The following is a 26,238-nucleotide window of genomic DNA, read 5'->3' as shown; positions in this document are numbered from 1 at the left end:
TGCCAGTGTCTGTTAGGCAGAGCCTGGGGACAGAGTCTCAGCCCGGCCCTTCGCACAGCGCATCCCACACCAGGCTGCACAGAGGTGGTGGGGCACAGCCCTGCCCACAGCAAGGCAGCACACGGTGCCATGCACCCGTGATGTGGATCCGGCATGAAGGCTGGCACCCGGCATCACCTCCCCGCGGCTCTAGGGCAGAGCCCTCAGCAGGGGCTGGGCTCAAGCCCCTGAGCCCTGGCAGCCCCTGTGCTGTGGGGCTGGCTGCTCCTGTGGACAAGTGCCTGGCTTGTGCCACACTCACAGTTTGCTTGCTGCCAACACACCAGGGCCTCCTGCACCCCTGGATGGAGCTGTGAGAGGCTCAGCATGTCAGGGCTTCAAACTCCTGCCATCCACAGCCTCCAGCCAGCAGCACCCACCCCACAAGCTGGGGAGAGCCTGGGCCAAACCCTGCAGCCCCACATGGAGCCTGAGGCCAGGCTGGGCCCAGCCCCCCCCGAAGCCCCGGTGCCATCCCCGCATGGCCCCATCACATGTCCCCAGCCCTGCAGCCGAGTCCTACTCCGCTGTGCTGTCAGGTGGCTGCAGCTGCAGCCCCTTCCCATCCCTTGGGTGCTGAGGGCCAGGCAGCCAGGTGGACTCTGTGGCTCCATCCCCAGCTGGGTGCACCAGGGTCTGGCCGGTGCAGGTCTCGGGTCCCCCATGCTTTGGATTGCACCCATCTGCCTGGAACTGCACCTACACCCAGGGCCAGTCTGTGCCTGGCTGGTACGAGCCAGCCTCAGGGTGGGTGTGCAAGCGCAGCGTGGAGCAGGATCCATGTGCGCTGGAGGGAGGGAGGAGCGTGCATCCCCCTCAGAGAGTGCCACAACGGCAGCGGCTGGTTGGCAGAACCCAGACTGGTGCTGGCAGCGCACAGGGATGGCTCCGTCCAGCTGCTTGGGGCTGTGGCAGCACAGCCGAGGGGACCGGGGCTCAGGCTCCTGGGTGAGATCAACCACCGTGGTCCCACCAGCTCTGCCCTGGAGACCCTGGTCAGGATGGGCAGGGCCCTGCATGAGCCAGATTGTGTCTGCTCGCTGCCTGAGTAGGATGAGCCTGGATGCATGTCTCCACGAGGCAGCAATTCCAGGCAGGCAGCAGCATCATGGGACTCCTTACAGGCAGGCTTGTGTCAGACAATGCACAGGCAGATGCAGCCCCATCACAGGCCAGCTCCAGCCCTCACCTCACCTCATCCCTTCCTGCATCCTCCTCTTTGATGCACAGCCCTGCATGGAGCATGCTGGGAGCCCCGGGAGGATCGTGCACCCAGCACCTGTGCCCCCTGGGTGCAGCTTACCCTGTCCCACCACGCAGCAGCAGTGTAGGCACCATCACACCCCACGGAACAGCCACAGTGGGACCTGGTGACCCCCTAAGCCACCATCCACCCTTGGCCAGACCCCGCCCCCTCCCCTCAGCTAGGTAGCCCACCCCCATCAACCTGCATGGCTCAGCACCACGGTGCCCCAGCCCCACGCACGATGCTGGCACCACGGCCATGCACTCGGCTCCTCGAAGAGGCAGAGAGCAGAGCCGTCGATCTGTCCCCAGGCCCCGCTAGCCTGCCTGCCAGCTGGGAAAGCAGCACTGGGTCCCCACCCCAGCAAGGGGACAGGAAGGCTGCCAGCAGCTCTGCAAGCACAGGAATGATCCGTTTGAAACTGCTTCCACACAACCCCCGGTGCGGGACGGAGTGCCACAAGCTTGAGTGTCACAAGAATCAAGAGTGAAAAATGCTGTTTATTGGGTGTTCCAACTGTCCGCAGCAGAGCTACAGCAAACCCCATTTTCAGGGGGAGCACACCTGGCCTGTGGCAGCAGGTGCTGCAAGCGTGGGGCAGGGACAGGGCAGCCCCTCGGCAGCACTGACCCCAGCTCCGAGCAGGGCAGTGCCCAACCCATGGCACTGCCAGCCCTGGGCCTGCACTGGCACCGGCCCAGCACCACTCCTGCTTCCCCCCCCCCCCCCCCGGGATCTGCCACCAGGGAAGGACAGAGGAACGCCTGGGGCAGGAACACCCCATCTATGGGGCCAGGGGCTGGGCAGAGGAGTGAGCACGGACGGAGAAGCGTGTCGAGGGCAGAGCTGCCCCATGGCATGGCAGGCTGCTGGACCCAGAGCTGCCCTAGGCACTGGCTCGTCTTGGGGTGGACATGGCCCCATCTTCTCCTTTGTGTCCCTGTAACAGTGAGGGCCGTAGCTGCAGGCGATGGGGTCCCCCGAGGAGAGAGCAGGATGACTGCTGCCTGCGCCCTGCACATCCCAGCCCCATCCACAGCCACGGGTGCCTGTTCCAAGGGCTTTGGAGATGGGGCAGAGTCAGGCAGCATGCAGGCAGGGGAGGGGACACGGCTTCCACCTCACATCCGATTTGCTTTCCAGGAGAGGTAGCAGTTCCAGACGATGGCAACACACTGGACGACGGCCAGCCTGGGGACAGAGGGGACAGGGTCCACAGCCGCAGGCTCCGGGAGCCCGGGAGCTGGGGCCACAGCCGCGTTACTACCTGTGCTTCAGGGGCACGAAGTAGAAGTTTGCGATTTGCACCGGTGGCCAGATCTGGGCAGAGAAGGAGATGGCGGTGAAGGGGCCCTGCTGGCGCCCCTTCCCCGTGCCCACCTCTGCCTAGGCATTCAGGCCATCCAACCGAGCCCACAGCAGCCCCTGAGGTGGGGGACAGGGACAGGGGTGCAGAGGACCCCAGCCTGGCCACCCCAGCCGGGGGCACAGCCAGCATGGCACCAGCAGCGGGGCAGGGAGGGGCACAGACCCCACCAGCACTTACGCAGTAGTTGGTCAGCAGGGCGTCCGTGTAGTCCTGGGAGAGAAGGGAGGCCGTGAGCATGCAGCACAGCCCTGCTGTCACCCAGCCACCCCGGGTGCCCAGCCCTGCCGCACAGCTATCCATGGCCCTGGCAGGGGCAGCCATTTGCACAGCCCCAGGGAGGCCCCAGCACTGGCAGGAGCGGCGCAGGAGCATCTCCAAAGAGATGCCTGTGACCCGAGGTAGAGGCAGGCTGGGCTGCAGGCAGGAGCTGGGAGCATGCAGAGGGTCACTGTCCCCTACCACAATTCCCCCGACTCCATGCCCGCTCCAGCTGGGCACAGGGCCACTGCAGCCCCTGCCTGCACCCTTCCCAGAGCTGTGCCCACATGGGGCAAGTGCGGGGTGGCAGAGAGAGGACAGCCGCGACTGCTCCGTCCCCACCAAGAGCCCTTTCTGCCACCAGTGTGGCTGGCAGTGAGCTGGGGTGCCCGCAGCAGACTCGGGCAGAGCAGGCAAGGCAGGGGCAGTCAGCTCCTCTCCCTGGCGCAGGCTGCAAGCTCCTGTCCGGCCCTGCGTCCCCCAAGCCTCCTCCCAGGCACCGTGGGGCAGGGACGGGGAGGGGCACTGAGCCGGGGCAGCCGCCCCAGGAGCCTGATGTGCTGCCTTGTACTCGTGCTGCACCTGCGGCTGTGCCGCAGCCCTGCCCCACGGCAGCAGGACAAGTCCCTCATCCAGCCTGGCCGTGACTCATCCAGGAGCCTGGCCTCCTCCCGGTGCTGGCCGGCAGCCCAGGACGTGGAGAGTGGGCACAGGGGTGATGGATGCTCTGCTGACGCTTCCTCTGCGTGGGGAGAGATGGATGTGCCCCAAGCCAGGGGTGAAGGTGGCTACCAGCCGCCACTGCCTGGCCCCCAGCCCAGCTCCCTCCCAGGGCAGGGCACCAGCCAGGAGCCAGGAATCACCCACAACTATGCCCAGGCCTGGGTGAGTTTCCTTGGGGAAGGCAAGGCAAGATACATGGCATGACCTTGTCAAGATACAGCTGGGACAGATGGGAGCCCCATGCCAAGGGCCAGCCTACATGTGCCTCTGAGGTGTCTCAAAACACCTCATACCCTGGTTGCTGCTGCTCTCACAAAGCCAGGAGAAAGAACAGGTAACTCAATCCTCCCTAGGATTTGCTCCCTGCGCTCCAGGGCAGGACAGGTCTCTGCTGGCACATACTCACAGCCCAGTGGGCAGCTGGCTGGTGCCTGGTGGGGCAGGTGCACCCATGCAGAGGAATCGGCTCTGGGCAATCGCACCCTAGGCAGAGCTCCAGCCTGGGGCAGGAGCTGATGGCGTGGCTGGGCAACACCCCCAGCTCACAGCCCAGGGGCACATGGCCCGGCTGGGCTGGGGCCCTTCACACACAGCTCTGGCAGCCATCGGTGTGCAAGCGCCGGTGCTGCACATCCTCCGGGCAGCCAGGTGACCACCCCCGGTGCACCTCATCTGTGGCGGGTGGCCACCCGCTCCCCAGTGACTCACCCTCTGGACACGCTGACTCAGCTTTCGTGCTGGTTTCCAGCAATTGCTGCTAATAGGAGCCATCTCGGTAATGGCTCTGGAGACGCAGCCAGGAGAGGGGCTGGATGGCGCACAGGCAGCCTGATGGCACCAGGCACCAGGCTGCCCCACCCCAGGTGGGACCCCAGACAGCTGTGCCACGGGGAGCAGCCTTGACACCAGCACCCAGAGGACCGGCAGCACCAGGCTTCTGATGCCCCCAGTGCCCTGGCACACAGCGTTGAGCCCAGCAGGACTGTCCTCGCTCACCCCCAGGCCCTGGCCAGGCAAAGAGCTGCTCCATGCCCTGCAGCAGTGGGGCGGACGCATCCCCACTCTGACCGTGGGGCACCTGCAGAGCCAGCTCTGTGCTTGGGGTCCCAGGGGAGCTGCAGGAACTGCAGGCCAGGCTAAGGACTGGAGAATGATGGCAGAGCTGGGGGCACGCAGTCGGTGCTGGGAGGGGGCTGCATGGGGACACAGGCATGACCACAAACAGGAGCAGCCGGCAGTGCTGGTGCACCGGGAGGGGCTGCCAAGGTGCCCTGGCTGCTGACAGCCCCATGCCGTCCTGGGGAAGCAGTACGTACCTGCTGGATCTTGGCCCAGTTCTCCTCCACTGACAGACCGTTCATTGCCCCCGTGATAGCGAGGAAGCAGCCAAGGAAACATGGCGCAAAGGCCCCCTGCAAGAGAGGAGTCGGGGCCCGATGCTGGGGAGCCTACGGTGCCTGGAGCTGGGCCTGCAGCATGGGGCAAGGGGAATGCACGGCAAAGCGCAGGGGTGCAGGCCCAGCTTGCCCGATGCCCTGGGGCTACTCCCCAGCACAGAGCCATGCTGAGGGACAGGCACCACCATCGAGCCTCTAGAAGGGTCCAAGAGCAGGCCAAGGGTGGCTCCTCTGCAATCCTGTCTGCCCCAGTCCTCCACCATGTCAGGGCTGGCCCCGGCCTCAGGAGGAGGGCAGAAGCCAGGGCAGCACTGGGGTCTCCGTCCTCAGGAACCACCCTCCACAGTGGGGATGCCAGGGACAGCACTTCCCGGCCTCCCATGCTCTGCTTCAGAGAAGGGAGACAGCAGCTCTCAACAGCCTTAGGAGAGCTGCAGCAGGGGTAAAGCATGGATCCTCACAGATCCCCACGGATTGCCTGAGCACAGCCGGCTGGGCTGGTGCGCTCTGCAGAGACGCTCTGGGCTGCAGGGCTGAGCTGAGCTGCCTGATGCCCCAGGGGCTGTGTGCTGCAGCCCAGCGACTGCATGGAGCAGGTCCTGGGCACCATCCCCTGCTCAGCACCCACTGCCCCGAGCTGGGGCTCTGGGAATGGGATGGAAACCTGCCCATGGACATGTGGCTGCACCTACCGCCCCATCCTGCTGTACCAGTCCCATGCAGGCACCCTCACTCACGTGGCACTGACCTGGTCCAGGACCATCTTCTTCACAGCCACGACTTTTGTGGTCCCCAGGATGAGCTGATCCAGGATCTTGTACCAGCCGCCCACAACAGGGCCCTGCAGGAGCCAGCTGGTGAGGGGCAGCGTCCCACTCTCCCAGGCTGTGGGGTATCAGGGCTGGTGGGTCTCCAGACCTGCTTACAGGGCTCTGCCCTGGCCCTAGAACACGGGGACCAGGGCCTGTCCTGCCTCCCCTCCCTGGGAGTCCTGCACTGCCGTGCCCAGCCCCCCCACCCCTCCTAGAGCCCTCCACCAGGCAGCACCAGCACCAGGATGGGGCAGCCAGGGGCCTGCTCCAGCGGGGCAGCCGCAGGGCTTCACGCCTGACACATCAGGGAGGGCTCCGTGGCGGGGGGATGCCGGCTGTGCCAGCACCGCCCAGGGCCCTCCCTGCCCGAGCCCCCAGTGCAGGGCACTGGGCCCAACACAGCCCCGCTGGAGCACAGGAGCTGATGGGTCAGGATCCGGCCTCGCCACGCACAGCAGAGCAAAGCACATTTGCACCCTTGGGTGTGGAATCACTCTCCTGCCAAGTGAAACCTCTGCAGGGGCTGGCACCGGCAGCAGGGACGGGCACAGGTACCCAGGCTGCATGGACAGAGGCTGCCAGCCCCATCCTGCCCTGCAGTGCAGCTGAGGGTGCCCACAGCCGCAGCCGGGCACAGGAACATGGTGCTCCTCCTCGAGGGGACCCAGCTCTGCCTGTGGCTGCTGGAGGTGGAACCGGGACGGCCCAGCTCACACCTGGCCACCATAGTCTCACTCTGCTGAAACAGCCCTCTGTCCCACCCCATGACACATGTGCTGCGAGGACAGGGCAGGGCCCGGGTGCCCACCATGTGCTGGCACTCACCACAAAGCAGAAGCCGATCGCCATCATCTTCAGGGTCCGGGGGCCATGGTGCCCACGCAGCCCCCGCCGCTCCACCAGCTGCTGCGCAATCACATCGCCAGCTCCCATGAGAGCCCCTGCAACCAGCACAGCCCGCTCAGGCGGCCGCTGCACGCCGGGGAAGGGTGAGACCCCCCCAGAGCCCTACTGACAGCCGGGTCCTGCCCAAGAGCTGCCTCTGCCTGCGTCCCCACTGCCCCTGGGAAGGCCTGAGCCTGCGCTGGCCCCACGGGGTCCATCCCGGTGCACAGCTCCCTCACTGCCCTGCACCAAGCCTGCACACACCAGCCCCGCAGCACAGGCCCTCCAGCAGCAGCCAAGCGCCTCGGGACGACGCAGCATCTCTGGCTGAAACAATGCCCGGCTGCACTGTCTCCCCGCACCCCTGACACCGGGTTGGTCTGTCACTGGGGCCTGTGGTGCCCAGGACTTTTGGGGCAGAGCCCACCCGGCTGCTGTCTGCACTGCCTGCCACCCGTGCTCCCTGCCACAGCCTCTCCTGAGCCCAGGCCTTGCACTCCCCAAAACTGCTCCCTGAGCACCGTACGAACTCTGCTGACTATGATTCCCTTCCTTGGAAAGCCGCTCTCTGCCTGTGCCGCCGCCAGCAGCCAGGACAGGCAGGTGAGACTTGCCGGGTGCCAGGGCTGGCCCCGGCTCCTCGCCACTGCCTGGCTGCTGGCACGACTCCTTGTCTTGTTTCCATATCAGTGTGAGGGACCTTCTGCTGTGCGCGTCCCCCATGGGGTGCCGCTCAGCTGGGCCTTTGGCAGCTCCCGCTCCATCCTACACTCTTGACCTCTTCGACGCAACTCAGCTGGCCCAGCGCTCCTTCCCCCAGCCTTTATGGGCTCCCTGCATATTCTCCCTGCTCCTCCCAGGACGGTTCCCAGGCAGGTCTCCAGCCCCACTGCGATTCTGCTCTGCTCTTGGAAACCCTGAACCCAGCAAGGTGTCATCCTGGGGAGCGGCAGCCCCAGCAACCCCCCTCCTCCTGGCAGCCCTGCCTGGAGGGTTTCCATGAGCGATTTCCTGTGGACAAGGAGTAGCAGAGCCTTGGGTACGTCCCCAGCAGCACCCGTCCCCAACCTCCCTCCCTCCCTCCCAGGGCCATCGGTCTCCCTGCAACAGCCCCCAGCAGTGCTGTGGGGAGCCCATCCCAGCCAAAGGGCCACAGACCCCAGGCTGCAGCAGGGGTGCATGCCTGCTGCCTCCCTGGTGCCTGCAGCTGGATTGTGCCTTCCTGCAGGCACTGTCCTCAGCCCACATGCACAAGGGGAGAGGCACGGGGGGCCCAGCTCCCTAGCCCCTCGCCCCAGCCACGCGAACCAGGGCTGCAGCTGGCTCCATCTCCAACCCCAGACTAACGCAGCCCCCAGGGGCTGAGGCTCTGTCCCCGGACAGAGCCACCGCACCCCTCCGCAATGGCAGAGCAGTCCCTGCCAGCCCGCGGGCCCCAGCAGTGCAGGGGCAGGGGGTGGTGGCAGGCAAGGGACCCCAGGCCAGCACAGCAGAAGCGCTGGCTGCCTGCTGGCCACCTGCTTCCCGCGGGCAACCTTCCCACTAGGCACAGGCAGGCTCCCTCTGCATGGCACTCATTGAGAAAGTGCAGCCGGCAGCACCGGTGTTACTCATTTAGTGCCGAAGACTCTGGGCGCAGTGCCCGGTGGTGATGAAGCAACGCCAGCGCTGCCAGGGGGACAGGCCTGTCTGCGCACCCCTGCCCGGGTCCAGGAGCACAGCCGGATCGATCCCCTCGCAATGACTTCGCTCGCCCAGGCTGGCACCAGTGCCGCTCACCACCCGCATCGCGCCTGCCCAGGGTGACGCCAGCACGGTCCTGCTGCAGCTCCTGCGTGGGGCTGGAGCCCCCAGCTGCACCCCACACCACAAACACAGGAACTGGCCCCCAGCTGACCCCGCAGCTCTGACGGGCCCTGCTGCCGCCGCTGCATCCTGCCCAGGCTCGGAAGAGACGAGACACACGGCAGCACCATGCCCACACGGGAGCACTGGACGCAGCCGGTAAGAAAGGCGAGGGCACCCCAGCTTGTGGCTGCCCAAGCTGTAGGGAGGCACTTTCTCACCTGCTCAGTGCAGAGCGGTGCCGCGGTCAGGCAGGAGGCAGCGGGCGGCACACGGCCGCCGGCCAGGTTGAGGCTGGGAGCTGGGGGGTGCCTGGCCGATCCCGCAGGCTGCTGCTCCCGTGGCCAGAGGACTTTGAAACGGGCCCAAGCCTAAGTAGGCCACACCGTCTACGTCCCCCACGGACCTCGCCGGCTGGCAGCTGGAGGCTGCATTGCCACCACAGGAGCACGGGGCTGCTCTCCGCAGGCAGGGACAGCGAGGTCACTGCCGCGGGCACGTGCTGCTGCCCGCTGTGCCCAGGCCCTGCTGACATCCTGGCCCAGGGCCTGGGATGCAGGAGGCAAAGCCCTGCCCGACCCCACAGCTCTCGCCACCAGGCGGGACAGGGATTCGGCAGGCGAGTGTGGTTGGACACACCAGGCACAGCCAACTGCCAGAAAACCTCCCTGGCCTGGCCCCAGCTGGCAGCTCTGCTCTGCCCAGGGAAATGGCAGCACCGGGGGAACAGCAGCACCAGTGGGTCTGCGAGCAGCAAGCGAAAGCAGGGCTGGAATCTGCCCAGCCCTCCTATGGCTGCCTAGCACAGGGCCCAGGAGAGCCTGCCTCCTCCGCACTGATGATGGCACGGCCAGCAGTGAGAGGCTGAGCCCTGCCTCGGACAGAAGAATTACTTGCTGAAGGTACAAGAAGAGGAAAACTTGGCCTCCAGCAGCGCTGCCCCTGGGGAACAGCCATGCTCCCACTGTCACGGCCTCGCACACAGGCAGGGAGACATCCAGGCCCGAAGGCAGAGACTCTTCTTGGCCGCAGGAGCTGCATCCAGCACTCGGCCACTCAGAGCGGCTGTGCCGGGCGGCTGTGTACCCCCATGGGCACAGCCCAGCGTTCCCCAGTCCTGCCAGGGCCCCGGGGAACTGGGGAGCTGTACCTCAGCATGGCAGGGCTAGCTCTGACATGAAGAAGCAAGAGGTAGAGCTGGAGCCCAGAGCCAGCCCGGGGCTGCAGGCTGCACCAAGCTTGCCACAGCAGTGGGCAGGGGCTGCTGGGGAGGGTGAGGGCAGGGGCTGGTCCTGGGCAGCCCTCCCAGCTCCACCTTGGCTTCGCTCCAGGAACCAAGACAGGGATGCGCAGCCCAGCAGTGCACAGTGCAGCAGGTGCCAGGCAACAGACTCCATCAAATCAGATAAAAATACCAGTGAAAACAGTGAGGTGGCCTGGCAGGACCCCAGCAGCCTGGCAGGTAGGGCAACGTGCCGTCATCCCCATGGGCAGCAGGGAGGAGGGCCAGTGGCTGCACGCTGAGCTGAGCCCCCTTGCCCCAACACCGGCTCCTCGACACGGCAGGACACCCCCAGACCCCACAGTTGTGCTCTTCCAGTGTGCTGGGCTGGTTACTTGCGAGCAGCACAGCAGGTGGGGGAGCGGTGGCAGCAGGGAAGGCCGCAAGCAGGAGGTGCAGAGGGGAGTACACCAGGACTCTGCTCTTGGCCAGCCCATGCCACGCACACCCCTGCACGGCTCTGTGCACATGCAGCACAGGCAGGATGGGCTCTCCTGCCAACCAGCCTCAGCCCCGCAAGGGTGGGGTGGGCAGCTGGGTGGCAGAGCTGTCTGTTGCTCAGGTCTGCAGGCCCTGGGCCAGCGCAGGCAGAAGCACCCCTGCCCGCAGCAGCTGCCCGCACAGGGAGAGCATCCTCAGGGCACGCAGAGTCGCCTGCCAGCGCTGGGGCAGATTTATGGCATCTCCCAGCCCTGCAAACAGCAAGGCTGTTAGGAAGATTAAATCACCCCATGCAGGGCCCCAGGAACCTTGTGGGGGCAGGGGCTGGCCCCAGGCAGGACCTCTGCACCTGACTGAAGTGAAGGCCTTCACCCACAACCACTGGCAGCCCACCTGGGGGAGGCTTGGCCCCATGCTGTGCTGGCTGCAGCCCACTGAACCCCCCAGTGCCACATCCCAGCATCCATCCCTGCCCAGGGGGGAGGAGGGCACCCAAAGCAGCCTCCCCCCTGGGTTTTGGGGCGAGTCCTGGAGCTGTGGGAGGTTGCTCCGGGGCCGTGCCTCTTTACAGCCCCCCATTACCCCTCCGGCTCCAGCACGGGCCCCCTGACGCAGATCTCCTGAGCCCAGAGTGGGCCCGAGCCCTCCACCCAGTGGGACGCACGGGGGGCCCTGCTCCCCGCTGAGCCTGGGGGAACGGCAGCACCTCCTCCCCCCTAAAGACGGAACCCTGAGGCACCGGGAAACCGCCCCCCACCCCCGCCGCTTGTGGGGCTCCTGCCCCGCTTCCCACCGGGGGTGACAATGGGGCCCCACGTTACCGCGGTGAGGGGCTGTGCCCCGGGGGCGGGGCACACAGCGTGCCCAGCTGCAGGGGGGGGGCCAGGGCCCGCCCCGGCCGCGGCCCTTACCGGCGGTGAGCGCCTGTGCAACCCCGGGCCGCCGCGCCAGCAGCCGCCCGCAGCCCCTCCACAGCCCCGCCATGGCCCGCCCGGCGCGGCTCGATGACGGCGCGGCACGATGACGCCCGGGCGCGGCAGAGTGACGCGGTTTATTGGCTCAGTAGCGGCCCAGGACCGTGGCCAGCAGCGCCATCCGCATGTACATCCCGTTCTCCGCCTGCCGGAAGTACGCGGCGCGCGGGTCCGAGTCCACCTCCACGCTGCGGAAGTGACGTCAGTCGCGGGCACCGCCCCCGGGAGCCCCGACACCCGCCCCCCGAGAGCCCAGCAGGGACCCCCAGCACAGACATCCCCCCCCCCGTGGGGCACAGACGCCCTCCGTGGGGCAAAGACCCCCAGACCCCCCCCCACCGTGGGGCACAGACCCCCAAACCCCCCACCGTGGGGCACAGACCACCCTCCCCAGGGAATGACAGATGCCCCCCTCCGTGGGGAATGAGGGACCCCTGCCACTGAACCCCACCCAGCACACTGCAGCCCCCCCCAGCATCCTGAGACCCCCCCCTGCACCCTCTGGCCCCCCTCCCCAACCCTGCAGCCCCCCCATCCTACCCCCCCATCCCCACCTGATCTCGTTGACACGGGGCAGGGGGTGCATCACCACCATCTTCTCCTTGGCTCGGGTCATGATGTGGGGCGTGAGGATGAACTGCCCGAAGCACTGCGGGGGGGGGCGGGGGGTAACGGAGCCCTGAGCTCCTAGCAGGGCAGCTCTCACCCCATGGAGGGCAGGAGGCTGCTGCCCCCACAGTGGGGCAAGACCCGGGGTCCCCTCTCGCCACCCCCTACTCACAGCCTCGTACTCCTCAGCCAGGCGGAAGCGCTCCTTCTGGATGCGGGTCATGTAGAGCACGTCGGTGTCCGGCAGCGCCTCCTCAATGCTCCCAAATTCCTCCTGGGGAGACAACGTCAGCAGGGCCGGGGGGGACAATGACAGGGGGCCCCGGCCGCCTCACCCTGCCTGCTCACCTGCTTGATGCCCTTGGAGGCCACGAAGCTGGTGATGTCGGGGGGCATGCGGAGGCCGGGTGGGGTCACGTAGCGCAGGTTGACGCGGTACTGGGTGAGCAGGCGGGCCAGGGAGTGCACTGTGCGCCCGTGCTTCAGGTCGCCCACCATGGTGATCTGGGGAGAGCGGTCAGCCTGACACAGTGCCGTGGGGCCCCAACAGCCCCCCCAGCCCCAGACAAGGCCATTCAGCCCCACAGCACCATGGTAGGGGTGGCCGTGGCCCCCCCCCCCAGCCCCCAGCGCCTTACCGTCATGCCGTTGACGGTACCCAGCTCCTCACGGATGGTGAAGATGTCCAGCAGCGCTTGCGTGGGGTGCTCCCCCACCCCATCCCCGGCGTTGATCACGGGCTTGCGACAGTGCTTGGCAGCCAGCTGGGTGCACAGGCAGGGCTGAGCACAGGCAGGACCACAGCCCCCCCGGGGGCAGGACCTGGCTCCTGCTCCTGACACCTGCCCAGCCTGCCCTGCTGGGGAACACGGCCCTGCCCCATAGTGCAGGTCATCATCCCCGCCATCGCAGCAGCAATCCCCGACACCTTCAGGGTGGGACGCAGCCGCCCCCCAGCCCCGCCACAGGCAGGAGATGGCCCCGCCAACTCCTCTCACCTCAACGGCGCCGGGCTGGGGGTGCCGCAACACCAGCACGTCGGCGTAGCAGCACATGGTCTGCACAGAGTCGGCCAGTGACTCGCCCTTCTGCACTGACGAGGTGGCCTCCGAGAAGGACAGGACAGAGCCACCCAGCCGGCTCATGGCTGCCGCAAAGGAGCTGCTGGTCCGCGTGCTCGCCTCGTAGAACATGGATGCCATTACCTTGCCCTGCAGAGGGCACGCTGTCACCTTGGGGAGCCCAGGGGCACTCGCCTGGCACAGGGCTCCCAGGGCCTCACGTGGGATGGCAGGCAGCTGCCCCATGCGCAGCTCACCTTGAGGATGTCCAGGCTCCGCTCTTTCTGCACCAGCATGCGCAGGGTGTGTGCCACATTGAACAGATGCGACATCTGTGGGGAAAGGCGGCTCAGCTGGGGCATGCTCGGCACCAGGACTTGGCTGAGGCACACGAGTCACCGCACCCCCCGTAATCATCTGGGTGCCCACAGCCCCAGCACCCACTGCCAGCCCAGGCACCTGCTCCTTGGAGAAGTGCTGGACAGAGAGGACATGCTGGCCAACGAGGGGGTGCAGCAGTGGGGAGGTCTGGAAGTGGGGTGCGCCCTGGGGGGATGCCTGGCGTGGGAGAGGGCCCGGCGGGTAGAAGTAGCTGTCCTGGATCACAGCTGGATCTGCAGCACCAAGAGCAGCCAGTCAGCCCGCAGGAGTGGTGCTGTGTAACCCAGCCCGCCCGCCGGGGGCCCCTGGACCCCCGTAGCACTCACCTGCTTCCACCGCCTTCCTGCCGGCCTTTTCACGGGTGTCCTCAGCTGGGGTGGGAGAGGGGAGCAGCGGTGTTAGAGGGTGCAGGCAGCTGCAGCACCCTGGGCCCTGCTCTCCCAGGGTGCCGCCGGTGTGGCACAGCCCTCCCGGCATTTGGCGGCACCGGGCGAAAGCACCGCGGGGCCCAACACCAGGGCCATAGCCACCCAGAGACGGGGTGGGCCAAGCCCCAGCGCGGTGTTGTGCCCCTCTCCCCACGCGCCCCACAAAACCCGATCGGACGCAACCCAAATCACACTGGCAGGCGAGGGGTCCCCGAGGTGCCGCGCAGGCTGGGGCGGGAGGGGAGCAGGCAGGCACAGCCATGCCCTGTCCCATGGTGCCCGGCCCCATCACACGGTGTGGAAAGGGGCCTGTGCCGGGGCAGCGCGGGCAGCCCGAGGCCAGCGTGGCACCTGGGGGAGGGGATGCACTCATCGGCTGCGGTTAGTGCCATTAGTACGGCCGCGTCTCATTGTCTGAGTGAGTCCCCCCCCGACATTACCAGTGCCTCGGGTGCCCGGGCGGTGCACAGCTCCCAGCCTCCGGAACGCTGAACGGGACACAAGGGCCGGCGTCAGCGGGGCCGCCCAGCCGCGGCCCCAGACCCGGCCCTGGGGCGGCACGGTCGCTGCCCTGCCTCCCGCCCGCCGCGCTCCGCCATGCCACGCCACCCGCCCCCCTACCTGGCAGCCCAGGGTCGGAGGCCCGGTGGATGCGGGGCGGGAGGTGGAAGCGTCCCTCGCCCGCAGGGCCGGCCCGGCGGGGGCTGGAGGCTCGGCCACGCAGCGTCTCGCCAGCTGCCACGACGTGCCGGGGCCGCTCAGGGGTCTGCAACGAGAGGCTGAGCTGAAGTCAGGGCAGGGCAGGGCAGGGCAAGGACCCCCACCCCGCCAGCCCCATGCGCCCCGGTACCTTCGTACTCTCCTTGGCGGGGGCTGCGTGTGGCGCCAGCACAGCTCCCGAGGGCCATTTCTTCACGTCCTGCCCGTAGCCAGGGGGCACCAGCACCTGCAGCCATGGGGGCGATGGCGTCAGTGCTGGGGCGCGTCAGTGCTGGGGCGCGTCAGTGCTGGGGCGCGTCAGTGCTGGGAGGGGACCCCTAGATACAGGGGAAGGGTACCCGGGGCCTTACCTGCCCATCGATGTAGGCGACCTCCCCACGCAGGACCACCCTCCGCACCGTCCCCTTCACCTTCATGCCCTCGAAGGGCGTCCAGCGGGCCTTGGAGAAGGCCGTGCGGCTGGGGATGATCCACTCATGCTCCAGGTCCACCTGCCAGGACAGTGGGTCAGAGGCAGCAGGGCTGGGGCCGGATCTGGGCTGGGTGGGCAGGGACCCACCTCCACGTAGGTGTCTTCCTGCGCCGGCAGCCCGAAGATCTTGCGGGGGTTCTCGTAGAGGCGCTGGACGATGTCCTCTACGGTGAGCCGCCCCTCCGAGACGGCCGTCAGCAGCAGTGGCAGCATTGTCTCCAGGCCGGGGTAGCCGGGGGGCGGCTCCTGCCCCTGCTTCTCCTCCAGCGTGTGGGGGGCTGCAGGACAGGGCTGGTTACTGTGGGACCCGCTGCTGCCCCCAGCCCGTGCTTCCGCCCCACAGCTGCCGTCTCCCAGGGCTCACCATGGTCCGTGGCGAAGCAGTCGATGGTGTCCATGTTCTCCCAGAGTGCCTCCACATCCTGGCGGGTGCCCAGCGCCGGCCGCACGGCTGCTCGGCCCTCCCCAAGGCGACCCAGGTCATCCCGGCACAAGAAGAGGTGGTGTGGGGCTACCTCGCACGTCACCAGGATCCCTTTCTGCTTGGCTGCCTTGATGAGGACGATCTGGAGGAGCCGCAGTGAGGGGGGGGCCCCCAAACAGCCCTGCACCCCATTGCTGGGGCCTGCGGTCCCCCCACCATGTCCCTGTGCCCTGCTGCTCACCTCCTCCCTGCGGGCCACGTGGCAGATGTGCACAGGGCGCTGGTACAGCTGGGCCACCATCAGGACAGCGGCCACCGTCTGCCGCTCTGCATGCGCCACGACAGGCAGGTGCCGCGGCCACTGCTCGAAGTGCTGGGGGCGGGTATGGGGCTGGTGGGCACTGGCACCAGGAGCCGGCTCTGGCCCCGTGTCAGCCCCTGCCCGCAGCGGCTCACCTCCATCCACAGCGACACGTCATCCATCCGCAGGCTGGAGAAGGTGTCGTTCAGATACATCTTAAGCCCGGCAGCTGCCCCGGCCAGGGGGCCCAGCGAGCCGGTGTTCTCCGAGGAAGCCCCCAGGAAAAGGGCGAAGTCACAGCGGGCCCCAGCCTCGGCCAGCTGCAGGGGTGAGAGGCAGTGGGTGCCAGGCTGGGGCCAGCCCTCCCGTGAGCAGCGGGCACACCGCAGCTGGCACCACAGTGCCCGGGGAGGGGACGTGACCGTTGGGCGGTCACGTTGGGTGAGGCAGCCCCTCACCTTCTGCGCCAGGGCAAAGGAGGTGCCGTCGGTGACGGCAGGGTTGGTGTTGGGCATGGCGCACACCATGGTGACACCCCCAGCCAGGGCGGCTGCCGTGCCCGATGCAAAGTCCTCCTTATGAGTGCCGCCCGGCTCGCGGAGGTGGACATGGACGTCGATCAGGCCTGGGGAGCGGGGCAGCGTCAGCACAGGCAGCCCCCGGCCATGGGGAACACTGGACACCCTGGCAGCACAGGGAAATGTCTCCTTTCCCCACAGTGCCCTCGGATGTGGCCAGCCTGGCCTCCGGCACTGCCTCTGCTCTGTGCTGCACCCTGGGAGGCCCCAGCACTCCCTACCTGGCAGACGGATGAGTTTCTGGGATGTCATGCAGTCCACGTGTATCTTCAGTGGGGGGGCTGCCCCAATCTGGCCCAGCGCCTGCAGAGACAGCAGCCATGAGGCAGGACCCATCTTGCAGGGGCGCGTGGGGCCAGGGCTCAGGAACGGGGCCAGGATGAGGACATCTGCCTGAGTGGCACCCCAAAAACGACCCTCCCACAACAATACCCATGTACGGTGCCCGCCCCACAGTATCTACAACAGGACTTTCCTACCCCAGCCCGTGCTTTGCTCCCTTCACCTGCACCCACATCCCACGCACGCCAGCCCACCTCCACAAAGAGCTTAGTGCACTTGATGTCAATGATGAGCGGCACAGAGTAGTCGACGGCCAGGCGCCGGGTGCGGTACCCCTTGGTGACAAAGGAGGAGAGCCGGCGGCCCCCCGAGTTGCGCATTGAGAGGTTGATGACCATCTCAAAGTGGTTCTCGGCCAGGTAGTCCAGGATGCTCCGCTGGGTCTCCCGGGCACCAGCCTCGCTGCCATCCGCCTCCTCGAAGTGCCAGTCCACGGCCATCACCTGCCAGCAGTGACACCCATCAGGGCCCCATGCCTCCTCCGAGGGTGCCCCCAGCCCCTGCCGGACCCCCGGCCCCAACCTTGATGCCATGCTCAGTGTAGAAGTCGGCGGTGCCGAGGCTGGCATACAGCTTGTAGCCAAGGCTCTCCAGGGTCCGCACTGTGGGCAGCAGCTCACTCTTGTTCTGCAACAACCCCGGGGACAGTCAGAGGGTGGGGGGGGGGGGGGGGGGGCTGGCCCCTGCCCCGGCCCCCGCCCTGGCCCCACGCACCTTGTAGCTGCCGATGGTCAGCAGGATGTTCTTCTTGGGGATCTTGAAGCCGGTGCTGAGCATGGCCTTCAGGTAAGCCTCACAGCGGTTCTCCCCAAAGCAGGCAACCTCACCCGTGCTGGTCATCTCCACACCCAGCACCACATCAGCGCCCGCCAGGCGTGAGAAGGAGAACTGGGGCACCTGGGGGCAGGGGGGGGTCTCAAAGGCTGACCAGCCACGCACCCCAGCCCAGCCATGTGCCCCAGCCCAGCCCCTGCAGCCCCCACTCACCTTGACACCAACGATGCCCGTGCCCGTCATTAGACCCACAGGCTCCACGTCCTCTCCCATGATCACTTGGCTAGCCAGAGCCACCAGGTCCACCCCCAGGGTCTTGGAGACAAAGGGAAAGGAGCGGGAGACCCGGACATTACACTCGATCACCTTCAGCTGGTCATCCTGGGGAAGAGGGGACAGCATGAGGCTCATGTTGGCCTGAAGGGTATCCTCCCACATGGCACCACGCCAGCTGGTGCAGCCCCCCGCAGCTGAGGTACCTTGGCGATGAGCTGCAGGTTGAAGGGCCCCGTGACCTGCAGCTCCTGCCCGACGGCATGGACGATGGCCTTGATGCGCTCCAGTGTCTTAGGGGTGATGTCCTGGGGTGGTGTCACCAGCGTGGCATCACCCGAGTGCACCCCGGCGTTCTCCACATGCTCCGAGATGGCGATGGCCACTACCACACCGTCACAGGCCACCGCATCCACATCGATCTCCTGTGAGCAGGAATACAGTCACAGCCCGGTGCCAGCACCAGGGCAGGGGACCGGGCTCTTGTGGGGAGCAGGGGTGCCCGGGGGCTGGAGCAGCCTCCTGGATGGACCTTGGCCTCCTGGATGAACTTGGAGATGACGACGGGCTGCTCCTTGGACACGGCCACAGCATTGCTCAGGAACTTCTCCAGGTCACTATCCGAGTAGGCCACGTTCATGGCAGCGCCGCTCAGCACGTAGGAGGGGCGCACGACGCAGGGGTACCCCACCTTGCAGCAGAAGTGCTTGGCCGACTGCGGGAGAGATGGCACCCTCAGGGGACTTGCCGAGGGCTGGTCCCCCCCGGGGCAGCCCCATCACCCTCATTGGCCCCCCACCTCCATGTCAGAGAGCTCCTTCCAGAGGGGCTGGCTGATGCCGATGGAGTCAAGCAGGCGGGAGAACTTGAAGCGGTTCTCGGCTGAGTCGATAGCCTCCGGGGAGGTGCCCAGGATGCGGCACTGCTGCCGGTGCAGGGCCATGGCGATGTTGTTGGGCAGCTGCCCACCCATGGACAGGATCACACCCTCAGGATTCTCCAGCTCGTAGATGTCCATCACCACCTGCGGCATTGTGTGGGGCAGGGGGATGGCTGGGACAGGGGCCATGGCAGCCCTCACCCTCCCTCAGCCCCACAGTGGGCAAGGTCCCCAGTCCCACTCACCTCAAAGGAGATCTCATCGAAGTAGAGGCGGTCGCACATGTCATAGTCGGTGCTCACTGTCTCGGGGTTGTAGTTCACCATGATCGTCTTGAAGCCCATCTGCCAGGGGAGTGGGATGAGGTGAGGCCAAGAGGCCCCCACTCCTCCCCAGCTCCATCCTCTGACCAGGGATGCCCGACTGACCGACCCTGCAGGGTGCCAGGGTCTAGCCAACCTTGCGGAGCTCCTGGATGCAGCCAACAGCGCACCAGTCGAACTCGACACTGCTGCCAATGCGGTAGACGCCGGAGCCGATGACCATGACATGGGGCTCGCGGAAGGCCAGGTCATGTTCGGTGCCATTGTAGGTCAGGTACAGGTAGTTGGTTTGGGCCGGCCATTCCGCCGCCACGGTGTCAATCTGCTTCACCACCGGCAGGATCTTCAGGTCACGCCGCATCTTCCGCACAGCCAGCTCGGTGCTGTGAGGGGCAGGGTGAGCACCAGGATGCAGGCCAGGGCACAGAGTGGGGCCACCCCCTCCCCAAATTACCTGAGCACAGCCAGGGCCACCTGCTTGTCAGAGAAGCCAAGCTGCTTGGCCCGCTTGAGCACAGCAGGTGGCATGGTGCTCTGCTCCTCACGGTAGGACTCCAGCAGCACCGCATGGTCTGTGATGTTCTTCATCTTGTGCAGGAACCAGCGGTCGATCTTGGTCAGCTTGTAGAGCCGCTCGATGGAGTAGCCGTCCCGCAGCGCGGCCGCCAGCACAAAGATCCGCTTGTCTGTCGGCGTCTCCAGCTCCTGCCGGGCCAGGGGGTTGAGTGGGGCCAGGTGGGGGACAGACAGCTGCCTCCTCCCCAAGACTGCGCTCTGCCCCAGACCCTCCCACGCCTTCCCAAGCCCCAGCACTCACCACATCTGAGGCCAGCTTCACAGTGTGGTCAAAGCCCACGCAGTTCTCGTCCACCATCCTCAGCGCCTTCTGGAAAGCCTCCTCGAAGTTCCTCCCAATGGCCATGACCTCCCCTGCGGATGGGACCATGAGCGGCCAGACACTGCGCTCACCACGCTGCCCACCTGTGCTGCCCGCCCGCCCCGCGCTCACCCACGCTCTTCATGGAGCTACCAATCTTGGTGCTGACGCGCAGGAACTTGCTGAGGTCCCAGCGTGGAATCTTTACCACGCAGTAGTCCAGGCTGGGCTCAAAGTTGGCCGTGGTGGAGTTGGTGACAGAGTTCCTGGGGAGAGGACAGGGGGTCAGCGGCCAGGGCTGTCCCAAAGTGAGGGGTGTGAAGCTGGCTGGGGCAGCACCCCGTCCCGCACTGCAGCAGTGCTGTTACCTGAGGAGGGGCAAGGGGATGCCCAGGGCCAGCTTGGCAGCCACATAGGCCAGGGGGTAGCCGGTGGCCTTGCTGGCCAGTGCCGAGCTGCGGGAGAGCCGGGCGTTCACCTCAATGATGTAGTACTGCAGGAAGCAGGCAGGCAGGTTTAGTGGGGTGGCACGGGACGTGGCCCCCATGGCACAAGGCCAGGTGCCAGCAACGCGGCTCCCTGGGGCCTGGTGCTCGGCTGGCACCGGAGGGCTGCTAGCATGTGGAGGGCACAAATAGCGACAGGGGCCAAACATGAGGGCAGCCAGGCTGGGGAACGGCAGCTCTCACCTGCTCCGACTCGGGGTTCAGGGCAAACTGGATGTTGCACTCGCCCACAATGCCCAGGTGCTGCACCACCTTCACAGCCGTGCGCCGCAGCATGAAGTACTCGGTGTCGTTAAGGGTCTGGCTGGGTGCCACCACGATGGACTCGCCCGTGTGGATCCCCAGTGGGTCCAGGTTCTCCATGTTGCACACCTGGCAGCAGGGGGGGTCACTGCAGACTGCCGGGCTCCCGACCACCCCACGCGCTGCCTGCATATGGTTCTGGCTACTGCTGCCCCAGGCGGGTCCGTCCTGGCTCCCACCACCTCCTCCATTGCCCTGGGGACCGATGGGGGCTTCCCTGCACAGGCAGGGCTTGAACACAAGCCCCCGGGACACCCCACGTGTTGCAGCCCCCACCCAGCACAGGGCGTCAAGGGGCACAGCTCCCGGTGGCACACAGCAGCTGTGCTGGCACCACAAGAGGGGCTGGGGAGCCCTCCCTGGGGACAGGGTCCAGCAGGAACCCCTGACCCCATGCCCCCCCAGCACCCAACTCCTCCATCAATTCCACCCCAGCAGGCCTGGGGGGCCTCCCCCATCCCGTACCGTGACACAGTTGTTGTAAGCGTCCCGCACCACCTCATACTCGATCTCCTTCCAGCCCTTCAGGGACTTGTCCACCAGGACCTGGGAGGTGTGGGTGAAGGCCTGGCTCACCAGTGCCACCAGTTCCTCCCGGTTGTTGGCGAAGCCGGAGCCCAGACCCCCGAGGGCATAGGCAGAGCGCACCAGCACTGGGTACCCCAGTGACTCTGCTGCTGCCTGCGCCTGTTGAGAGCAACAGGGTCACAATGGGAGCAGGGAGGACAGCACCCTGCCTGGGAGCTGCCCCCCTGTCCTGCCCCACGACCACCCCCCATCCCACTCCCGGACCTGCTCCAGGGAGGCAGCAGCCTCGCTGGGTGCCACGTGCTCCCCGATCTCCTCCATCTTCTGCACGAAGACCTTGCGATCCTCCGTCATCTCGATGGAAGTGACAGGGGTGCCCAGCACCCGCACGTGGTACCGCTCTAGCACGCCTGCCTTGGTGAGCTCCACGCCGCAGTTGAGGGCCGTCTGCCCCCCGAAGGTCAGCAGCACCCCATCGGGGCGCTCGTTCCGGATCACCTGGGGGGCATGGGGCAGTGGGGCGGGGACCCACGGCAGCCCCGCAGAATGCGCCCTCGCTCTCCAGCTGCCACCATGCCTGTGCTGCCCCTCCAGCACCCCTCCACCATCCCCCAGCCCCCCATGTATCAGCCCCTCCACCACCCCACAGTCCCCCAGGCAGCCCCCCAGGCAGGCACCCTCTTACCCTCCAGACAGCCCCCAGCCCTCCCAGCCCTGTGCCTCCCAAAGCACCCCCTCCCAGCTGGCACCCTGGGGCACTCACCTGGGTGACATACTCCGGGGTGATGGGGAGGAAGTAGACCTTGTCTGCCAGCCCCTTGGAGGTCTGCACCGTGGCGATGTTGGGGTTGATGAGCACCGTCTGGATGTTCTCCTCCTTCAGTGCTTTGATGGCCTTACAGGGAGCAGAGGGGTCATGGCAGACGGCCCCAGGTCCCCACCCCCCACAGGGACCCCTACTGCCCCCCGTGTCCCAGGGGTGGGCTCTCACCTGCGAGCCCGAGTAGTCAAACTCGCCTGCCTGCCCAATGGAGAGGCCACCGGAGCCCAGGATCAGCACCTTGCGGGGCCGGGCCGCATCCTGACCCCCCACCGGTGCCTTGTCATAGCTCAGCCAGTCCCGCAGGCGCTCCCGCACTGGTGGAGGGATGGGACACACTGGAACCGGGGCCACATGCACCGCTGCGCACAGCCCTGGCCCCACAGCACCACACACGGTCCCAGTCCCACAGCCCCATCTGCCCCTTCCTGCCCCGCACCCACCCGTCCGGGCATTGCCGTCTCCGCTCCTCAGGTCCCGCACCACCTCCATGAAGACGTCGAAGAGCCCCTCCAGGTCCGTGGGGCCGGCACGGTGCTCAGGGTGAAACTGGACGCTGCGGAGGGGGTCAGGCAGGGCACGGCCCCATGCCCCCCTGGCCCCCCTAGCCACAGCCCCACACCCACCTGAAAAAGGGCTTGTGCTCATGGACAAGGCCCTCGTTGGAGCCATCGTTGGCATTGGTGAAGAGCAGGGCCCAGCCAGGTGGCAGGCTGCCCGCCTCCACTGCGAAGCCATGGTTCTGCGCCGTGATGAAGCAGCGCCGCGTGTCCTCATGCAGGCACGGCTGGTTGTGCCCGCGGTTCCCATACCTGGGGCAGCAGGACGGGCGTCAGGCAGCCCCAGGCAGCCGGGACCCCGCAGTGACCCAGACCCCAGACCCCCACTCACTTCATCTTGTAGGTGCGGGCACCGAGGGCCAGGGAGAGCAGCTGGTGCCCCAGGCAGATCCCAAAGATGGGTTTGGGCTGGGGTGTGTCCAGCACCCGCCGCAGGTTGGACACTGTCTCCTGGCAGAGCTGTGGATCCCCGGGGCCGTTGCTGATGAACAGCCCATCAAAGTCTGTGTCAAGACAGCAGTGGGGTCAGAGTGGGGGCCCCCAGGCCCCAAAGGTCACAGCGGGGCCCCCCAGCCTCCCCAAGGCCCCACAGGGGCACAGCAGGGCCCCCCAGCTACCAGCAGCCTAGCAGCGAGGCACCCTGAACCCAGAGGCCCCCTGACACCCCAGCAGGGTCACACTGAGGTGATCTGACCCCTTAACACCCATCCTAGTGGCAGCAAGGGCCCCCCAGTCCCACAGCCCACCCCATAGCCCCCCATGCAGTGTCACATTAGGGCACCCTGACACCACGGTCCAGAGCCCCCCCCATCCCAATCACAGCAAGGCACCCCGAGCCCATGCTCCCCCCATCCCTGTAGTGTCACACCAAGGGCCCCGAGCCCCAAAGCCTCCAGGAAGGATGACATCAAGGCTTCCCGACCCCATGGCACAGAGCAGGACATGGCTCCCCACTTCCCCCAGCACTGGCCAAGGAGACGGCCCCTGCTCCAGACCCCGTCTCCCCACCCCTCGGCAGGGCCCTGGGATGCCCCCGGCTGCTGCCACCCCACCTGCAGTGTCCAGTGGATGGTCCCAGGGTACCACAGTGACGGCCGCCCCCCGCTCACACAGGCACCGCACCTGGTTGTACTTGAGGCCGCAGTCAACCGCCGTGATGCGCAGTGACCCACCGGGGTTGAACACGCTGGGTGTCTGCAGGAGGGGTGAGCGTGGATTGCCCCAGCCCCCCCAGCCTAGGGCCAGCGCTCCACAGCAAGGAACTCCGCAGCCCCAGCTGCCCCCCTGCCATCCCCACCCATGCCCCCAGCCCCACCTTCAGCGACACCTCCTGTACCAGGTGCCGCTTGTTGGGGTCTTCAAAGGCAAGGCTCTTCTCAGGGGTCCCATCCGGCACCAGCTTCCCCAGCAGCGTCCCCTTCTCACGGATCTTCTTCGTTAGGGCCCGAGTATCCACCCCTGCGGACAGCCATGAGACATGAGCCCACAGCCCTGTTCCACCCTGAGCAGGACCCTGTGCCCCAGCAACATTATCACCCCCAACCGCCAACACCGGGTCAACCCCCTGGGGGCAAATCCCAACACAGAGACAGGTCTGGTCCAGAACATACTGTCACTTGGCCCCAGCCCCCATCTGCCACACAGCCACCCCCAGCTCCCAGCCCACACCCGACCCCATGGTCTCCCCAGTCCCACCTTCCAGCCCGGGGATGTTCTGCTCCTTCAGCCACTGGTCGAGGGAGCGGGATGCACTCCAGTGGCTGGGGGTCTCCGAGCACTCGCCCACCACCAGTGCAGCCACATGGATCTTGCTGGACTCGAACCACTGGGGAGGCGGGGAGTGAGCATGGCTGGGCATGGGGTCACCAGCCCAGGAGAAGACCTGTGTGCCCCTCAGGTGCCCGGCCTGGTCATCCCCATGGAGCACGGTAGGGCGGCTACAGCCCAGGGCTCGGAGAGCCCCATGGGACAGGGACCCCATCCCTGGCCCACGGGGCACAGGACCAGCTCCTACTGCCACCCCACACGGCATGTCAGGCTGTCACTGCCCCCACCTCACCCCACCCCACACCCAGCTCTGTGAGGCTGAGGCTTGGTCCAGGTGAGCCCCCGGCTCTGGGAGCCCCAGGATGGGGTGCCCAGGCCCCCAGGTCTTCTGGACCACAGCCCCCTGCCCAGGGGCCAGCACAGCCCATGCCGCAGGACCCCTCAAGCTCGGCACGGCCGCAACACAAACTGGCACACGGGAAAGCACCGCTCCCTCCAGCCACAGCCTCGCCGGGGAGCCCCAAACATGCCAGCGTGTCCTGTTCCATGGGACTGGGGCTCTGGTTTCCAGGAGCAGGGCCTGCAGGGGCCACAGCAGGGACCCACATGGCCCCATCCCAGAGAGGGCTGCTGACAGCAAGTGCGGGACTGGGGGCTCCTGGCCTGCCAGCGTGGGACAGGGCTGGGCAGGACAGACCCCCAAGGGTCAGCACGGGGAGGCCTGACAGCGCTGCCGCAGCAGGGCCTGGACTCTGCCCTGGAGGCAGGGGTGGCCCTGGGACAAGCAGCGTGGAGGCTGCAGGGCTGGGAGGGGTCTGGGGCCTTGAGCAGGCAGCTGGGACCCCCTTCCTGCAACAGAGCCCCGGCGAGGACAGACACACCGCTCCGCTCCCAGTGTGCTGCGAGGACACCCCAATCCCACTGCACGGGGGTCTTCCCCCCCCCCCCGCCCAGCCCCGGTCCCCTCCCGGCAGCACGGCAGGCTGGAACACCCTGGGCCCCGCTGCTGGCTCTGGGCCCTGCGGCACCGGGGTCAAACCTCTGCCCGTTGCCGCGTGCCGCCCCGGTGACCGGCGCTCCCCCGCCCTGGCACCCTGCGCCGTCCCGCCCTGCCACGCGCCCGGCGGCTGCCTCGGGCAGTTCCACCCGCTGCAGGGACACGCTGCCCCACGCACCGCTGCCTGGCCCCCCCCCCTCACCCTGCTGAGGCCGAAGGGGTCGGTCTCGTCCCGGGGGACCCCGTAGTTTCCGACGAGCGGGTAGGTGAGCACCAGGATCTGTGCCTTGTAGGAGGGGTCGGTGAGGGCCTCGGGGTAGCCCACCATGCCGGTCTGGAAGACTGCGAGCGCAGGGAGAGGGGCTGGAGACGGCTGGGACGGAACATCCCGGCCACCCCGCGTCCCGCCGGCAGAGGCATATCCGAGCCCCGGTCGCGGCCGAAACCCCCCCGCCGCCAGCGCCCCGAGTCAGCCCCCGCTCCTGTCCCACGACAGGGCGCCGAGCAGAGGGGGGGGGGGGCCCCCTACCGGGCCCCTCCCCTGCCGGCGACGCTCGCCGGGCTCGGGCCGCCCCCCGACATCCGCCGCCGTCCCGGACCTGGTCCCGGTCCGGCCCCGCCCGGCCGCACTCACCGACTTCACCGGCGGCGGCGGCCCCGGCGGCCCCGAAGGGGCGGCCGCGCAGCACCGACCCGTCCTGCAGCACCAGGCAGCCCATGGCGGCTCCACGTGCGCTCCGGCGACTCCGCGGTGGCTACCGAGCGAGGCGCATGCAGCGCAGCGGCGGCGGCGGGAGGATCCGGGGCGGGGCCGGGCCGGGCCAGCCCCCGCGGCGGGGCGGGGTAGGGCGACAGCGGGGCGACACGCGGCGGCTCCGCCGCAGCACACCTGGTTCACCGGCCGCCCGGTGGGCGGGGGCGCCGTGGCGCAGCGGCGGGCGGGGAGAGGGCGCTGCGGGTCCGTCGCCTGCAGCGACCCGGGGCCTGAAAGCGGGGTCGCGGGGGAAGAGCGGAGCGCGGACCGCAATGGCCCCTGCAGACGG

At 67.4% G+C, this 26,238-nt stretch overlaps 2 protein-coding genes across 6 annotated transcripts; both read right to left on the bottom strand.

The window, feature by feature from the left end:
• Positions 1-1,767: 1,767 nt before the first annotated feature.
• MPV17 (mitochondrial inner membrane protein MPV17) lies at positions 1,768-11,316 on the bottom strand. 4 transcript variants are annotated; one of them, XM_030037164.2, is made up of 7 exons: positions 11,209-11,316; positions 6,670-6,785; positions 5,781-5,873; positions 4,952-5,047; positions 2,832-2,864; positions 2,553-2,605; positions 1,768-2,476 (listed from the first exon to the last, which is right to left on the bottom strand). In XM_030037164.2, exons 1-7 carry the CDS (start codon positions 11,279-11,281, stop codon positions 2,407-2,409), a joined length of 534 nt encoding a protein of 177 aa, XP_029893024.1. In that variant the 5' UTR covers positions 11,282-11,316; the 3' UTR covers positions 1,768-2,406. The 4 variants fall into 4 exon arrangements, with proteins under 4 accessions (XP_029893024.1, XP_029893025.1, XP_029893027.1 ...); XM_030037165.2 differs by lacking the exon at positions 2,553-2,605; XM_030037167.2 differs by lacking the exon at positions 5,781-5,873.
• A 17-nt stretch (positions 11,317-11,333) lies between these two features.
• Positions 11,334-25,994, bottom strand: CAD (carbamoyl-phosphate synthetase 2, aspartate transcarbamylase, and dihydroorotase). 2 transcript variants are annotated; one of them, XM_030037159.2, is made up of 45 exons: positions 25,830-25,994; positions 25,398-25,537; positions 24,127-24,256; positions 23,747-23,889; positions 23,484-23,625; positions 22,763-22,934; positions 22,498-22,683; positions 22,315-22,427; positions 22,043-22,188; positions 21,815-21,946; positions 21,316-21,549; positions 20,989-21,210; positions 20,404-20,592; positions 20,083-20,207; positions 19,847-19,980; positions 19,655-19,767; positions 19,292-19,542; positions 18,974-19,220; positions 18,760-18,858; positions 18,434-18,658; positions 18,167-18,349; positions 17,841-18,059; positions 17,575-17,742; positions 17,302-17,484; positions 17,110-17,214; positions 16,782-17,030; positions 16,467-16,548; positions 16,126-16,292; positions 15,823-15,987; positions 15,608-15,739; positions 15,307-15,508; positions 15,030-15,220; positions 14,821-14,961; positions 14,601-14,696; positions 14,372-14,516; positions 14,191-14,238; positions 13,649-13,693; positions 13,401-13,555; positions 13,199-13,273; positions 12,879-13,091; positions 12,519-12,644; positions 12,229-12,384; positions 12,053-12,154; positions 11,826-11,920; positions 11,334-11,459 (listed from the first exon to the last, which is right to left on the bottom strand). In XM_030037159.2, exons 1-45 carry the CDS (start codon positions 25,912-25,914, stop codon positions 11,357-11,359), a joined length of 6,774 nt encoding a protein of 2,257 aa, XP_029893019.1. In that variant the 5' UTR covers positions 25,915-25,994; the 3' UTR covers positions 11,334-11,356. The 2 variants fall into 2 exon arrangements, with proteins under 2 accessions (XP_029893019.1, XP_029893020.1); XM_030037160.2 differs by lacking the exon at positions 14,191-14,238.
• Between the last annotated feature and the right edge of the window lie 244 nt (positions 25,995-26,238).

This window comes from Aquila chrysaetos, chromosome 15 (genome assembly GCF_900496995.4).
Source record: "Aquila chrysaetos chrysaetos chromosome 15, bAquChr1.4, whole genome shotgun sequence".
NCBI classification, from domain to species: domain Eukaryota; kingdom Metazoa; phylum Chordata; class Aves; order Accipitriformes; family Accipitridae; genus Aquila; species Aquila chrysaetos.
Note: the sequence above shows the minus strand (reverse complement) of the source record. Positions and strands in the feature narration are given on the sequence as shown.

What these genes read in the sequence shown, in the direction of transcription:
- MPV17 (XM_030037164.2), bottom strand. Translation starts at nt 11,281, where the DNA reads ATGGCGGGGCTGTGGAGGGGCTGCGGGCGGCTGCTGGCGCGGCGGCCC. An exon ending in ACTGGGCCAAGATCCAGCAG is followed by an intron (nt 2,865 to 4,951) that starts GTACGTACTGCT and finishes CTTCTCTCCCAG; the next exon opens with GACTACACGGACGCCCTGCT. An exon ending in TTCGTGCCCCTGAAGCACAG is followed by an intron (nt 2,477 to 2,552) that starts GTAGTAACGCGG and finishes CTCTGTCCCCAG; the next exon opens with GCTGGCCGTCGTCCAGTGTG.
- CAD (XM_030037159.2), bottom strand. Translation starts at nt 25,914, where the DNA reads ATGGGCTGCCTGGTGCTGCAGGACGGGTCGGTGCTGCGCGGCCGCCCC. An exon ending in CTGCTGCCTCCCTGGAGCAG is followed by an intron (nt 21,211 to 21,315) that starts GTCCGGGAGTGG and finishes TGCTCTCAACAG; the next exon opens with GCGCAGGCAGCAGCAGAGTC. An exon ending in GTGGCCCTGGCTGTGCTCAG is followed by an intron (nt 19,221 to 19,291) that starts GTAATTTGGGGA and finishes TGCCCCTCACAG; the next exon opens with CACCGAGCTGGCTGTGCGGA.